A 16382-nucleotide genomic window follows, 5' to 3' on the forward strand; every position below is an offset into this window, starting at 1 on the left:
AGTATTTAGAAAACTAAAGCCTGACCACAGCTGTCCTATTGTCACACACCAGTGTGCTACCTAGAATCCTCTAGCCTGACCAATGAAAACCAATTAAACAAGATTCATACTTGAGAATGGTCAAAGTAGGGTAAGGAAGGAATGGAGATAAAAGAAAGACAGCTCCGTACCTTATACACATAAAGCTCATGAATATCATCTGAGAGTGTGGTGCCATCATCACGCATCAGGGGAGAGAATGCAAAGCCAAAGAGTTTCTTTTCCCCTTTGTCCTTTGCTGCAAGCAGAGCCAATTATTAGAAGTACTCCCGTATTTGTCACCCACACTCTTTTGAACTTTACTTCATTAACTAGGTAGCAATCTGACTACAGGATGATGAGAAACATGCTCGTCTAAATTTCCATGGCTACCATGACCATTGGAGATGCTACATTTCTGGACTCGATAAAATAGGGAAGGGGGTTCTATATGAGTAGTTCAGTAAGTACAAAAGAAAACATTCCAAATAACGATGGGCATTTCAGGTACCAGGAAAAGCAACATCAGATACTAAAGAATTTTTTTTAATTATTCTTATTTATGTGTGTGTGTGTGTGTGTGTGTGTGTGTGTGTGTGTGTGTGTGTGGTGTGTACATGAAACCAGAAAAGGGCATCAGATGCCCTGGAGCTGGAGTTACAGATGGTTGTGAGTCATCTGATGTCAGTGCTAGGAAGTGAACTCAGGTCCTCTAAAAGAGTAGGTGGCTCTTAACTGCTGAGCCATCTCTCCAGCCCCAAACTCCATGATTCTGAACCACTGCTTTTACAGTCTAAGACATTGCCTCTGATGACATCCTATTTCTATTTATTTCTAGTTCCTAATAACAAGAATTTTCACAAGTTTACTTCAAGAGCAGAGTTATGTTTTTATCCTCAAGGGAATCGAAAGGGAAGTCTCACTCACTGGAACAATGCCTGAATTCAAAACGTAGATGGGAGCCCCGGAATCTGTCAATGGGAATAGGTAATTTGATAATTTCTCCCCAACGAGGACTATTACTGTGGTAGAGAACAAAGGAGTGATAGGAACTCCTATTTGGTTCTCCAGAACCCAAGCTGATACAGTCCTGGAAAAGAAAAGCAAAATAAGATGTTATTTTCATAGAAGAACTTTAGTTTCTGTCATTAGAATGCTTTATTTTATTCTGTATCAAGATCTTATTTTTGTACCAGACCAGAAGATAATACATTTGACTTAAATTCATTATTTTTGGAAGTAATTATATAGACAGTGTAATTATTCCAGGAATGCCCAATCTGAGGTCCATGGACCACATACATCCTATGATAGCTATGAATGTTTCCCAAAACATTTGTAAAGGACAACATGCCAAAATGTCAAAAGGTTAGGCATTCCTGGCAGCAGTCATATGTTCCTTGTCTTCCTAGGGTCAGAAGTAACCACACAACTGTGACAAGCTGAAAGAAGCTGGTTGGTGCACCTGCATCACCAAGGTAAGTTTTACATACTTTCTGAGAAAGAAAATAAGAAGTTCCATGAGAGAAGTCAATTATACACAGTATTTTATTAGACCAAGAAGAAATTCTAAATTTTCCTTAATGCTATGTTGAACTATTTTAGGCTACTTTTATTAACTTTTCATAAACAAGATATATCAGATTTAATGTGACTCCAGCTTTGAAACATTACCAGGAAGACTTAGCACTGTTCTGACCCTTACCCTGGAAGATGGAATTTTGGGCAACAAAATTAAGGACAGTTCTCTTTCCACACATATCGGAGAGGCTGATAGCTCTGCCTCTGGCGCTTCCTTGCATAAGCAATGAGCATGACTACCCAGGGTTTTATTTAATGTTTTATAGTGATACACAAACCACCGTTTCATCCCTGTTTAAACATTTTCCTCTATTTCCATCTGCTTTGGGAGACTATTTTAACTAATTTTGCCTTTTTCCTCTGTACAGTAGAGCTAATGATTCCTGTTCTGACTTCCTCATTAGGCCTGTAAAAAGCTGATCTGCCAAGTGCACTGGAAATGGAGACTAGCTATTGATCACCAGGGTCCTCACTATGACAGAACTGAGGAAAACAGACAAGCTTAAAAATAAATCAGTTTTCTAGGTCTCCATTTTCAATGAAGAATGACAAAAAAAAAATCCTTGTACTACATTGCTGGAAATAATTTCCTAGGTTGAATCTGTTCTCTGTTCTAAAACTTGGTGCTAACAAGGTATCTAAATCCTACCCTATTTCAATGAGCAGAAAGACAAAGGAGGACCTAGTAATCACTACAAAAAACAGGCAGCTTTGTGCTTGGTAGAATAGAAAACAGGTAACATGCAGGGCAGAACTAAAGGAATAGGTATAAATTGGAGTAAGAGGCATGCAGGTAAGACACTAGGAAGAATGAAAGCAAGGGCTATATGACATTAGGAATCCTTTTCAAACCACACTGTAGTGCTTCCTGGATGAAAAAGAAGATGGGGATGACAACACATATGGGGCCATTTGAAGTGGGCCCTGCCTAAAGGGAATGATCTGGGCAGACAGTCCATGAAAACACATTAGCTTTCATTCTAAATTACTAACAAGCCTTACCTTTAAGATTTCTCCATCTGCATAGAGTACATACATGGTCACTTCAATATTCTTTTGTACACTCTTTCCCCCTCTTTCAAAATCCCCCTTCTCCAGGGTTAGGTACAAATCATTGCGGATATCACCTGTTGAGGGGGGAAAATGCAATGTGTTCATGACCACAGACACCACAAGGCCCTGTTTGCATGGAGGATCAGGCTAGCATTTGAATCCTCAGGGCATTCCAAGCTTGGTTAATAACAATGGACTTTCCGCCAACAAGAGTGCAGCACTATCAGAGGGTTAGTTACATATTCTCTAAGTGTACTCTAAAGGTGTTCACTACAGCTTTCTTAGAGAATCTGATCTTGGGCTACTGGTGTTCAGACTGCTCAGTCTCTCTCCCTTCCAAGATGGGTATAGTATAAGACCCTTAAAGAAGGAAGATTTTAAAAATGATTTTAATCATGTCTGTCTTACTACTAGTCTCTTCTCTTTTCCCTAAGAAATTGTTCCTTTTTTTTCTTCATAGTTTTCTTTTTACAACTCTCAAAACTTTGGAGTCTGAATAAATGACACATTGCTTCTTTCTGGAAGCTGATGAAAATATGTTTATTACCCAGAGTCATAATGAGAGAAACAACATTTGGTTTTGGTTAGCAAGTAAGCTTCCTGATTTGGTCAGATATATGTAGCATTGCTATCTTTCTTGTACCAATGATCTCTCCTCTCTAACCCTGAAAATGTCTTAGGCATCAACTCTGAAGAGGTCTGGCCTGTAAGCCAAGGTTTCTTCTGAGGTCTTGATGACTCTTCCTTTTCTTCCTCAGGCCACCACCATCCTAGCCCAGGAGCACAGCCTAACAATCACAATTATATGGATACACAGTTTTAAATAACTTGGCTCAAGTAGAGAAGAGCAGTCCACTGCAAATGTTTTTCAGGAGCCTAAAGAACTTTCTCTAATACTGAAATCTATCCTGTTTCCTTAGACTCTCATGAAGGGAAAAAGAAAATGTGTTCTAAAGATCATACATGATCTTTATCCTATTGCTTATGTGGGCAGGTCTGAAGGTGTCCATTTCTGTAGTTGTCTGTGCTTCAAAGTCTGGCCAATTTAGAACCTTCATCTGCTTCCTTTGTTTGGCCTTCCTCACATACGTTAATAGTACTGATATGTACAGGTGTAGTGGGGAAAGGCAGATAGAAAAAGGAAACTCAAATTCACCAGCTTGTCACTGTCTAGTAACAAGCTGAATAAAATTATTCATGAAGGTACTGAAAGCCCCTAAAGTCTAAAATTCAAACTTAACTGGGACATTTCCTATTGACTACAGTCATTATAATAGGATGAACCAGAATAGATGACATGTGAAATCTTTAACAACTGAAACTGCCTCTTCTAATAAAAAGCCTTTTAGTTGCATGTTAGCTTTCCTGTGAAATTGTAATTATTGAGTTTCCAAAATGATTTTTAGCATTAAGTGAATAAATGAACTAAGATAATTTTAATGTCTATTTTATATGTATGGCCTTTTGCCTGCATATCACATGTGTGCCTGCTAGAAGATTTGGGTGTCAAAGCTCTTGGAATTGGAATGTCAGATGGTTGTGAACCATCATGAGGGTGCTAGGAACTGAACACGGATCCTCTGCAAGAACAGCAAGTGCTCTTAACCTCTGAGCTGTCTCTCCAGTCCAATTTTAACGTTTAATCTAAAGACTAAACTTGGTTTACCCTGGTTTTCATTTTCTGGGAGTTATTTTAGAGATAGTCTATGCGGCTTTTAAAAGCAGCTATTTTTTGGCTACTTAAAATATTATTCTAACGTATACAAACTTGTCATTTCTATGGATTTATGTGTATGTCAGCAATAAACATACCCTTGAAATGGAATGTTTTCAAACTGTTCTAAGCAATAACGTTACAGAATATTGACACAAAACTGGGTCTTTTTCTTGTAGACTGTTTATACAAAATTTCATCTGTGTTGCTTTATTAGTGAGCTCATGGTTTTTGAGCAGGATTATTTTAAGGGAAAGAGCCAGTTTTAAAATAAGCTAGGCATTCCTTTAGTTTTTACTCTTTTTGAAACAGTGTCTTAGCGATACCCTTGAAAAGTTTTAACACAATTACTATCCTCCGAGGTATAGACAGAAGCAGCTCGATTTCATCATGTCCCTGGTTGCTATTTATTTAGAGAATAGATCTGCCTAGACTAGAGATAATCTCAGAACAGGTATTAGACTGCCTTATGGGTTGTAATTTTTCAAATTATGTTTCATTTTAAAAATGACACTTTGTGAAGGTTAATGCTACTTGAGGTGATGCCAGGCTTCTTGTCAAAAGGTCCCAGTGGTATCACTAAAATTGCACTGTTCACTAATTGTGCTAGAATTAGGAGAAAACCTAAAAATCACAGTATGAATAGCCTCAGTGCACCTTATAGTAGTCTCCCAGGGCTCTCCAACTCTTCAACTGTTCCCTGGTACACATTATATGTTCCCCAAACCCATCACTGGAATCATGCCTCAAGGCTAGGGCACTGTGTTCAGGAATAAATTAACATTCATTGCCAGAAACTACTTTCCAATGAGGGAAGATGACAGGCAATCTGTGATGAAGATGGACAAGAGAGAGCTTAAGTACTAGCTTTGAAGGCTTGTATGATAGTGCCTGGTTGATTATATTTTAATGACCCAGAAAACATGTTAAAAATGAATTTCTATGGGCGCTGGTGGAGCACACCTCTAATTCCAGTACTTGGGAGGCAGAGGGAGGCGGATCTCTGTGAGTTCGAGGCCAGCCTGGTCTACAAGAGCTGGTTCAAGGACAGTCAATGTTACACAGAGAAACCCTGTCTTGCAAACAACAAAAAAGTATAAAATAATTTAAAAAATGGATTTTTACCATTTACCCATTGGGATTATAGTAGGTCTTATGTACATATATTTACAAAAAGTTCATAGGTGATACTGGTATTCTTCTTAGTTACATCGTAGGGGCTTGCTGTGAGGGCAGTGAGAAAGTCTACTTGAGAGTAAAAGCCTGGGCAGCCCTTATGCAGGCAGTCTGGAGAAGTGCTGGGAGGGTGAGGTTTACATACAGAATGTGGTATTGTTGAGAGCTGTCCTGCTAATGAGTTGTCATAATTTAGGAAGGGAGCTGGGCACTCTTTGCTACCTCTCTTTGTGGGTATTCTCAGTTTTCTAATGATAGCAGAGGACTTAATATTTCATATCTCTTAGTGCCTGTATGCCATGCAACAGTGTTTCTTTCCTGGAGATGAACTAACTGGGTTCATTTTTATAAGAATGCCTCAGAATAAAGTGTCTCCTCCACTTTCACAGCTTTTATAAGAAATAGTGTCAGCTGTTGGTATAGGAGCAGGTCATGGGACTAGATACTTAACAGAAGGCAGAGGCAGAGACACTTTCTGTATAGATCTGGCAGTATTTTAGGTATTGTGGGTCAGTTGCATATTATGCTTTCACAATCCTTTATTATGTTAAAAATTCTGGGATAGAAGAATCTAAGTTCAAGACCTATGTATATTACATAGAGAGATACTGTCTCAAAAGACAAAAACAATTTTGACTGGCAATTAGTACAGAAACAGATTTCTGTCTGGATTTTGCTCAGATTAGAATTTTTATAGACCTTCACATACACACACACATATATACATACACATATATATATGAACTTTACACACACATATACGTGAATACATAAAATTTCTACTATGTGTTAAAAAAATTCAGACTCCTGTGAGTCTACAGAAAGAACTTCTGGAAACAAAGTTTTAAACCTGAGGCCCACATTATCTTAAGAACTGGCCTGAATACTTCTTTAGGGTACTACAAAAGAAGAGCTCTGAGAAGGTAACAGTGCTCCTCAGCCACCAGAAACCTTAGCAGGCTGGGGAGCACTCTGAGAGTCTAGTCTTCCAAAATGTGCATTCTAGTGACTGAAGAAACACTGCACACAACACAATGGTTTCTTCTAGGAGTAGTCTCTTTATAGATATCAGAGCCTCTGAGGTCTAATTCAGATATCAGAATATTCTGCTAGCAAGATTATCTCTTGTTAGATACTCTAGACTTGCTTGCGAGTTTTGGGTTATATGTTTCCATGGTTCTTTGAATGTGACTGGCCCCATGATCTCAGTGGCACTATTAGGAGATGTAGCTTTGTTGGAGGGAGTATGACCTTGCTGGAAGAAGTGTGCAACTGTAGGGGTCGGCTTTGAGGTTTCCTACGCTCAGAAAAGGATATGACTTCCTGTTGTCTGTCTATCAAGATGTAAGGAGTCTCAGCTCCAGTGCCATTCTTCTTGCCATGATGATAATGGACTGAGCCTCTGAAACTGTAAGCAAGCCCCCCCCCCAATTAAATGTTTTCTTCATAGAGTTGTTGTTATGGTGTCTCTTCACAGCACTATAAAGCCTAAGACAGTATCATATTATTCTGGCCTATCTGGCATTCTATCCTGATAGAAATGTTTTACACATATTTGGGTATACAGTCTGGCTTGTCTTATTTTTACATCCATTCTACATAGATTATTCATATCACAAAGTAGGGGCTTAGAGTTAAAGTAAAGTGGTATTTAATACTCTATCATTTATACTTTGTTCTAGACAGGACTAGCAAGGGTGTCTGTGGAAATACTTTCTTTCCCTGGAGACTGTGGAAATAAAAACTGACTTACTCCTAGAAGACATAGCTGCCTACTTGAGGTGGTGCCAAGTCTTTTTTTTTTTTGGCAGAAAAAAAGACATATCCTTGTAGCAGCATTTATCAAAATGTGGAGATGCCATTCTACACATGGGGTTTTGATACAGGAGTCCAAATTGTACTTGTGCTAGTTCTTACTTTCTTAAGGTAGTGAAGGAAGAAGACTCTTGGACAGACTGTACTAGATTACCCAGAAATGATAGGATCTTTATTATTCTCACATTGTCTTCAGCCATACACTTCTGATTCTAGCATTACAAAGTCATAAATACCCTCTGTTCTAACAGAATAATAGTATGGAAGAAAGTGATGTGGTTATATAATGAATCCTTTCTTGGGCCAGGAATGTGATAACCTTCTAACTAAAATAACTTGATTAGTCCTTTCAGAATTTTATACAATCTGTTTTGACCATATCTACCCCCTTCCCTGCCCACCCAATCTTCTATCTTCTTTCTTTTCCCCCTATACCACCTATCAAGTCCAATGTATGCCACCCATAAATTCTTGGATGTGTCGCCCTCTACTGGAGCATGATTTACCCAAAAGGGACTACATTCTTCTTTTTTTTTTTTTTTAAAAAAAAAAACTGACTTATATCCCATCCTTTAGAGGTATGGCCGAAGCTTTATTTCCCCCACTTAAAACCCATAAAGCCAAGCATGCCTTGGTCAAGGACTCATTTGATAAAGATTGACCACAGGAACACAATTGTAGTAAATCATTCTATCACTGGCTTTGTGAAGAGCTTTCCCCCCAAAGTCCTGTTTCTACGTCCTTGCCCTTCTTATGAGCTATATCCTAACATAACTAAAGAGAGAAATCTTTGCCTTTCTGATTCTGTGGCTCAGAATAATAACTACTCATTTTTGTTTTTTTCATTTTCTGAGACAGGGTTTCCCTGTGTAGCCCTGGCTGTCCTGGAACTTGCTCTGTAGTCCAGGCCACCCTCAAACTCAGAAATCCACCTGCCTCTTCCTCCCGAGTACTGGGATTAAAAGCATGCACCACCACCGCCTGACCATTATTTTTTTATAACTGGAGTAATACAAAATGTCTCATTTAAAAGTCCTTTTCTCTATCTACACTTCAGACTTGTGAAGATATTTTTAAAATATTGCAGTATGTCCTCAGATTTTAATGAACACCCAAAGAAACATGGTGTTTAAGATTAGGCTGGTAGCTTTTCTTTTAGTTCTTGTCAATTACCCAGGAAGGCGAGACTGATGAAGGATTAATAATGTACATGACACCCCACCCAGTATTGCAACATTCCATGAAACAAATGGGGATGAGAACAAAGCAGGCAATAAGCAGTCAGGACACACAAAATCAAGAACTTACACCCAACTATCTTCATCTCTGCATCAGAAAGAAAGGGACGAGAATGAGGGGGACAGCACAGAGAAAAACAAGAACAATTAAAACAAACAGGAAAAGAGAAGAAACATCACTTGTAGGTCAGTGATGAAGCATGCACTTTTTTATTAAGGATCAAAGAAAATGGCAAAAGTGTATTTACAAGCACAAAGGCAAAATTCAGAGGCCCCATAAGAGGGGTGGCATGCCTGCATAGCATGTGCAAGTCTAGAACAACCCAGGGATAAACACTGTTTGCCTGAGCTCTGACTCGGCAGGGACAAACCACCCATACACAAAGCAGAGTACTTTTTAAGTCATGGCTCATTCAATCTCCTCAATCTCTCTTTTTTATTTTGAATTTAGATTTTATTTATTGTTTTTGTGATTCTGTACACATGTATGATTGTGTATGTGAGTGTGGGTTTATGTATGTGTAGAGGACAGAGGACAACTTTCAGGAACCAGTTCCATAGTGGGTTCTGGGGATCAAATTCAGACTTGTACAGCAAGTACTTTTACTTACTATGTCACTTTGCCAGTCCTAAGACATGGCTTTATCATAATATATTTTTAAAAATTTGTGTCTGTGTGTGTGTGCACGCATGCACACACATGCACTCATATACTTGTGTCTATGAAACCCAGGTGAGAGAGTCAGATCCTCTGAAGCTGGAGTTACAAGTAGTGAGTCATACAATATAGGTGCTGGGAACTGAACCCAGGCTTTCTGCAAGGCAGTGCATGCTCTTACCACTGAGCCATCCCTCAGTCCTAACACATGGTTCTTAAAGGGGTTCCCAGACTAGCACCATTCTTCATCACCTAAGAGTTGGTGAGAAAACCAAACTGCTGGGCCCAAACTCAACTTAGAAACTTTTGAGGTGGGCACAATAATCTGTTTTTCTATGTCTTGCAAGTAATTCTGATTCATATTAACATTAGAAAACCACTGCTTCAGGGGAGACATGTTCTAATTAGAACAACATACTAAGTCATAGGTGGATTTTTATATTAGGATAGAAGACCATTTAACGATTTTGAAATTTGGCCTATACCCACTGGAGACAATAAATACCCTTAGAAATCCAATTCTTTGAAAACAGAATAAAATACTGTACTTGTCACACAAAAGAATTCTCGGTATTTCCATTAACCCCAGGAGACAGGCTTTCCAGGAAAGATAAGAAATGAAATAAGAAGATATAGGTACTAGTACATCGCTGCTGGCTTAAGAATGGTGTCTAGAAGGCTATAGTACCTTCATGAACAGATATTTTAAGCATGTTACACTCTGCTGGCTTCCAGCATTCTTTGGGGTATCACTGTGGCTAACACTGACCTGTGAGTCACTTGTCCCCTGGAACAGCTGTCCTAATCCAGTCTTTCCCACCCATCATTTTTTAAAATACAGGAAAGGGCCTAAGGGTGTGCTATAGACTTATTAGCTTTTGTACCGAATAAAAATAATCTTGAAGGATGGAGAAAATGGAAAAATATTGTGATTAACCAATAAAAAGTTTTAGGAGCTCAGTTTAAAAAATGAAGAGAAAGCTTAGTTGGTAAAGTGCCTGCTGCACAAGCATGAGGACCTAGGTTCAGATCCCTATCATCACATAAAAAGCCAAGCACAGTGGTTGACGTCCCTAACTCCAGCATTAGAGCACAGAGACATGTTTCCCAAAGGCTTGCTTGTCAGCTAATCTAGTAAATTGGTGAGTTCCAGGTTCAATGAGAAGCCTGTCTCAAAAAAAAGAAAGAAAAAAGATAGTGATAGAAGACACCTGGTGTCAACCTTTGTCTTCTACACATACATACATACACACATGCTCACATGCACACACACACAAATATAAACCCACAAACACATATAACACCACATACTTACACAAGACAAAGAACAACTATTAGCTAGGTGTGGTAGGGCCAATGTAATAGCAGCATTTGGCAAGTGGAAGAAAAAGGATCAGGAGTTCAAGGCCAGTCTCATTTATACTCATTTATATAAGTAATTCAAAGCCATCCTATCTCAATCAAGGGTTAAATTACTGTATCTACTACAAGAGCTAGTTCCAGGACAGGCTCCAAAGCTACAGAGAAACCCTGTCTCGAAAAACCAAAAAAAATTACTGTATCTATTTGTTCTTTTATAATATAACATGGCACTTTCTGTTAGGCACGCCTTTTTATGGGGTCTTAAAGGGCAACAGTTCTCAGAATTCTTGCAGTATCACTGTTGCCTTTTGCCCATTACTAATGGCCATGAGTAGAACTAAGTGGCTTAATTAAGGACTCAGCTGTGTTACACAGGCAGTTGTCTTTTGCTTATAGCATCCACCTTGTGTGTATATAAACTCTCATAGAAAACAATGAAAAGAAGTCAGAAAGACCTTTCTAGAAGTGACACGCTAGATATCTGTGCCTAGAGTCCAGTATGGTGCTCTAGCAACATGTTTTGACAGAGATCTATTTGGGACAGCCTGACAAAAATAGACCACTCCATATGAGTATTTGGTAGTTTCTGCCAAATGCTGGATCACAGCTTGCAAGTAATTCTAATTTTTTTATCATTTACTATAACTCCTCAGACTTTAGTGTTGGTGTGCTCACAATTACTGGCACAGTTTCTTTTCTTGTTCTTGCTTCATGTGCCCATGTGTCAAGAAAATAAAGTTGCACCTTCTTCTAAGTTGGCCAGCACTGTGAAGCTGAGGAACTGTTTCAACCCAAAGGCAATGTTCTCTTAGAAGAAGAGTGCCCCAGCTTCAGAAGGAGAAATGGCTATGACTTACCAGACTCTCTAAGGCTTTTCTTCCTACAGTCATTGTTCCCAAACCAGACTGACCACATGTATGCATGCACACACTCATGAGCTCTCACTCACTCGCTCTCTCCCTCACTCCTTCCTACCTTCCCTCCCTCCCGCTCTCTCTCAAACACACACACACACACTTTAGCAGAACCTGTAGGTGCAGGACTAACACCTTCTCTGAGGATTGTGAAACCCATTCTGATGATATATTGGAGCACAATATAAGAAGATGATAGTTGTAATGTCAAGGGTTGCCATTTATGTAAAAGGCTCTTTCCTAAGGAGGAGAAAGGATAGAGTATGGGACAATATATAGAAGATACTGCTTACTTTTAGATTAATACTCATCACTGCAAAAGCAGACAACCCAGAAGTAGCACTCGTATGTCCTGGCCCCAGGTCTCCAAGAAATGCGCAATGTCATGCCTTGTAGAGAAAATCATAGTGAAGGGAACCCTGATGGCTCTTTGTCTTGGAGAGGGGCGGAGTGGAGGTATGGGTGGAAGGGAGGGGAGGGAAGGGGGAGGAGGAGGGGAGGAGATGGAAATCTTTAATAAAAAAATGAGAAAAAAAAAAGAAAATCATCTGGTGATGCTTTAGCTTCTCAGGAAACAGAATACTTCCTTAACCTCAGCTCATCTCACTAATGCTTGACATCACAAACTTCCAGTCATTTTTAGTGCAGATAAAATCCGTTCTAAACCTGTGTGTCAATGCTACAAAGTAAGGGAGAGTACTCGAGCAGAAGATATTTTCCATACATAAAAGTTTTTTTAATGTATCTTGCTAATATAATTTGTACAAATATATGCATGTGTGGAGGTTAAAGGAAAGTCAGATGTTATTTCTCAGAAGCTATCCACCTTGGATTTTTTGAGACAGGGTTTTCACTAGCATGGAGCTCTGCCAAGTCTGCTAGGCTGGTTGGCCAGGAAGCCTCAGGAATCTGCTCGTCTTTGCCTCCAAGTGGAGTGCTGAGATTATACCATACACCACTCTACTCAGCTTTTTAAAATGGGTTCTACTGATTGAGCTCAGGTCCTCATGCTTGCAAAGGAAGCACTCAATTGACTGAGCTGTTTTCCAAGACATTATGTATAATTTTGACTGACCTTTACTTCTTTCTAGATTCTATTTAGTTCCAATTCTATGAGCTATTACAAAGTTAATGTCCAGATATTATACAAAAAAATAAACTTAAGAAAAAAAAGGGCTCAAAGGACATATATTATTCCACCACAGCCAGCCCCTAGACATCTAATTTTGAAAAGGTCATTAGATTCATTAGATCAATTTCAGTTAGCCTATATTCTCTTTCTAAAATTGCATTGCTGCAAAGCTGAGATTGTTGTTTGGGATTTCCTTTCCCTGGTTACAGGGTACAGACAGGGCTGAAGAATGGGATCAGCAAAGTATAGGAGCAGCTTCCAATGGAACACTCACCTGTATGACAGCCAGATGGAGGCCCTTCATAAGCATGAAGTCTCTTAGCACTTAGTAATAAACATAATTGATCTAGTTGGCCTAAATTTGCCATCCAAAGAGCTTCCTGTGTTCATAAGTAGGAAATAAAAGCAGGGCACAGCGGTTTACTCTGTATACACAGTGTCCATGGGGAGGGACTGAAGGTGACAGAAAATAAATCTGGGCAAACAGAGTAGCTGGAACCCATTGTGTGAGCCTTCTTTATGCTCAAGTCACATTCCCCTTTGAGTGTGTATTGGCAAATGTTTCCAATAAGAAGATTTAGTGAAGAACCAGGAAGAACTAAAAAATGATATATAAGGTAGTCACATTTAATCCATCCTGGCCTGACTCTTCTCAAGAAAACAAGCTTTGCATAGTGAATTAAAACTCGGGAGGCAGAGGCAGGCAGATCTCTGTGAATTCTAGACCAGCCTGGTCTACAAGAGCTAGTTCCAGGACAGGCTCCAAAGCTACAGAGAAACCCTGTCTCGAAAAACCAAAAAAAAAAAAAAAAAAAAAAAACTCAACTGAGAGGGTAGGTCCACCTCTCCTAGAGTTGATTTATCCAGACAACCAGGTATTGCCTGTTCTGAGCTTCCTATCCTTCATCTCTTCTTGGTTATCCGACTGCCTACCACCAATCTCTACCCAGCCCTTTCACTTCTGACAGCTCTTTCAGCTCCAGCAGCAGTTAAGGTACACTTTTCCAGTTCTGCCTCAGCCCACCTAACAGAAAACACAAGACTAGTATTGGCCTAGGAAAACCATACTTGAGAGGCTGCTCATCCCTCCTCTCTGCCCTGGAACTCCACTGAGACAACTGCTGAGAAAATGGCCAGGCAGAAAATTAGAATGCCCAAATTTATACCATTTGTATGATCTATTTTCTGTTACATTAAAATGTACCTGTCATTCCTATACAAAGTGGAGTCTCTGATAGTGAAGAATTTTGATAAATTCTTCCCCCTAAGTGGGAAATCCTTGTGAGGAAATCTTCAGCTAGGGAATGTTATGAAAGAGGTTACAAAAACACATCTCTAGGAAGAAATTTCATGTTGGTTCTCTTATTGCCAGAACTCCACAAAGCCCATATGCTGAGCTGTCATGCTGCACTGGGGAACATGGTACCGGGGCTTCTGGTGAAGAACAAACGCTTACAAGACTCAAAGGGCTAATGCTGAAAACTACAGTCAGTCACCTGACTTGGGAGGCAGTGACTTTAATGGCTGTGTAGCTCACCTGAATAGCTTACCATCTGCTCAAGCAAGGAGCACTAAACTCCATTCCGCTAAGCCATCTCCTTCCCCATCCCCAAGTAGTTCTTCCTACCTGGCATGATAACATCAGGAAATCCCAATTTTCTTGTAATTGCTAATCCTCTATTAAATATCATGGGATTTTCTCTCCGAATCTGTTCCATGTCACCACGAAAAAGCTGTAGGGAAATAATAAGACCTACAAAAAATAAAACATTTTTTTATTCAGAATCACATAACGACTCTGTGCATTGTACCAGGAAAGACACCAAGTGTGTCTCTTCTCCATTTCTCCTGCCACACTGCTAGGGATAGAATCTAGAGCTACATGTTGAGCAAACATTTTCTCACTAACCTGCACCACTGCCCTGATAGTTTTCTTAGAAAACTAATCATTAGTGTCAGGCTTTCTTCAAGATGCAGACGTTCACTAGGAGTAGAAAGAGAACTGATACTAATGCTTGTCTTTTTGTTCAAGAAAACAGACTTGACAATGTAACGAACCTTGAAACATTTTGCTCACTGGACTGGAGTTCAAGTTACCTAGCAAAGTGTATAGAGTTCATTATTAAAAAGACCAAATGTATTTTAGTCAGCAAATACTAAAACGGTCTTAAATGACTAGATGTAGAACTAGTACCAGAAAACTCCAAGGAAGGAAACAAATGTGAGCAGGAAATTAAACTTTACAAAGCAGTCAATCCACATCAGCCACTGAAGTGCTACATGACTAGCACATACAAATGCAACACAAAAGTTTCTAGTCAAATAAATACATCACCATGGCTGGCACTGGGGGCGGAGTACTTGGTGCTTGACTTTCGAATGATGTTCTCATGAATCTGGGTCCACTCACTCTCATTGTTACATCTGTAACAGAAGGACAGATATTATGGTTCACCAGAATTTACAACAACTGGTCTGGTGGCTCAATGTTGAGCAATGAGTTGGAAGGGAAAAGGATTTCCTACAGAAATGAGTATATGCTTTATAATTAGATAAGGTTCTTTTGCTGTTAAGTATAGAAGACTGACACTGGGAGAAAGAGTAGATATTAAAATGAATCTTTACATATACACATATAACAATGTGCATATTAATACAACACACACATATCTTTGAAACTTTAAAATTAATCCTCGCTAGTATGCACACACATAAAAACACACACACTGACATATACCCATGTGTCTATAGATTTTGGGGGGTGCTAAGGACTGAACCCAAGGCCTTGTTATAAGAAACACATTTTCTGCTACTAAGCTACATTACCAGGCATACATATTTTTTGAATGCAAAAATAGCTTCATCTCTGAAGTATAGTTCTTCCTTTTCTAGCTCTGCATGTACATGCACGTGGATACACACACACACACACACGGGGGGGGGGGGGGGAGATGTTTCCTGATAGAGAAATGTTTCTCTCAACAAATACTACTGTTTAGAACGGCCATGACATTAGCTTTTTTCTTTACCATATTAATCTTTAATGAGGTATATTTAACAGTTGAGGTAAAAATTTGCACAGGTATTCAGTAAATGAAATTTTAAACCTGACTGATTACCTCTTCAGCTTTTCTGCCATAAACCGTTTATCTGTTCAGTGTTACATTTTTTAATTAATTAATTAATTTTACATCCTGACCACAGATTCCTTTCCCCCTTCTCTTCCCAGTCCCTCCCCATTCCACTACTCCTTTGTTTCCATTCAAAAAAGGGCAGACCACCCACGGATATCAACAAAACAGGGAATATCAAGTTTCAGAAAGACTAAGCATAGATGTCACTGCTTCCTGAAATGTTAAAAAATATGCTAATAGGTATCCCTTTCTAGCTTGTAGTTAAGCTGCAAATATGTCTACTTAAGAAAAAAGGAACCAATAATGTTCTAGTAATTAACATGAAATTTAAGAGCTTATATATGGATTCACACAAATTAGGGGAGTCTCCTCTCTGAGCAAGTCAAGTCAGAAGCAGCAACAAGTCCAAGAAACTCAGTAAAATTGATAAAAGAGCAAAAACAATGTCATGTTTTACTCTTAATAAGATGAGAATTTAAATAATATTTAGTTTTTTTTAAAGGTCAATCCCACTCCTGCCCTCTTGTCTATAAAGAATTTCCTGTAATTGGAGGTTTCTCTCCCACCCACCAATTCCTGAATAACCT

General features: G+C 39.1%; 1 protein-coding gene across 1 annotated transcript in view; it reads right to left on the bottom strand.

Annotated features, from left to right (window-relative positions):
• The window catches only part of Dock3 (dedicator of cytokinesis 3), a 337144-nt gene that overhangs the window by 119204 nt on the left and 201558 nt on the right, over window positions 1-16382 (bottom strand). Inside the window, exons 13-17 of the mRNA XM_038322276.1 lie at window positions 14997-15085; window positions 14289-14414; window positions 2602-2726; window positions 946-1108; window positions 171-277 (exon numbers count right to left, since the gene is read on the bottom strand). Of these exons, the coding sequence (XP_038178204.1) occupies window positions 171-277; window positions 946-1108; window positions 2602-2726; window positions 14289-14414; window positions 14997-15085 (610 nt within the window). The remainder of the gene's footprint in view (window positions 1-170; window positions 278-945; window positions 1109-2601; window positions 2727-14288; window positions 14415-14996; window positions 15086-16382) is intronic.

This window comes from Arvicola amphibius, chromosome 3 (genome assembly GCF_903992535.2).
Source record: "Arvicola amphibius chromosome 3, mArvAmp1.2, whole genome shotgun sequence".
NCBI classification, from domain to species: domain Eukaryota; kingdom Metazoa; phylum Chordata; class Mammalia; order Rodentia; family Cricetidae; genus Arvicola; species Arvicola amphibius.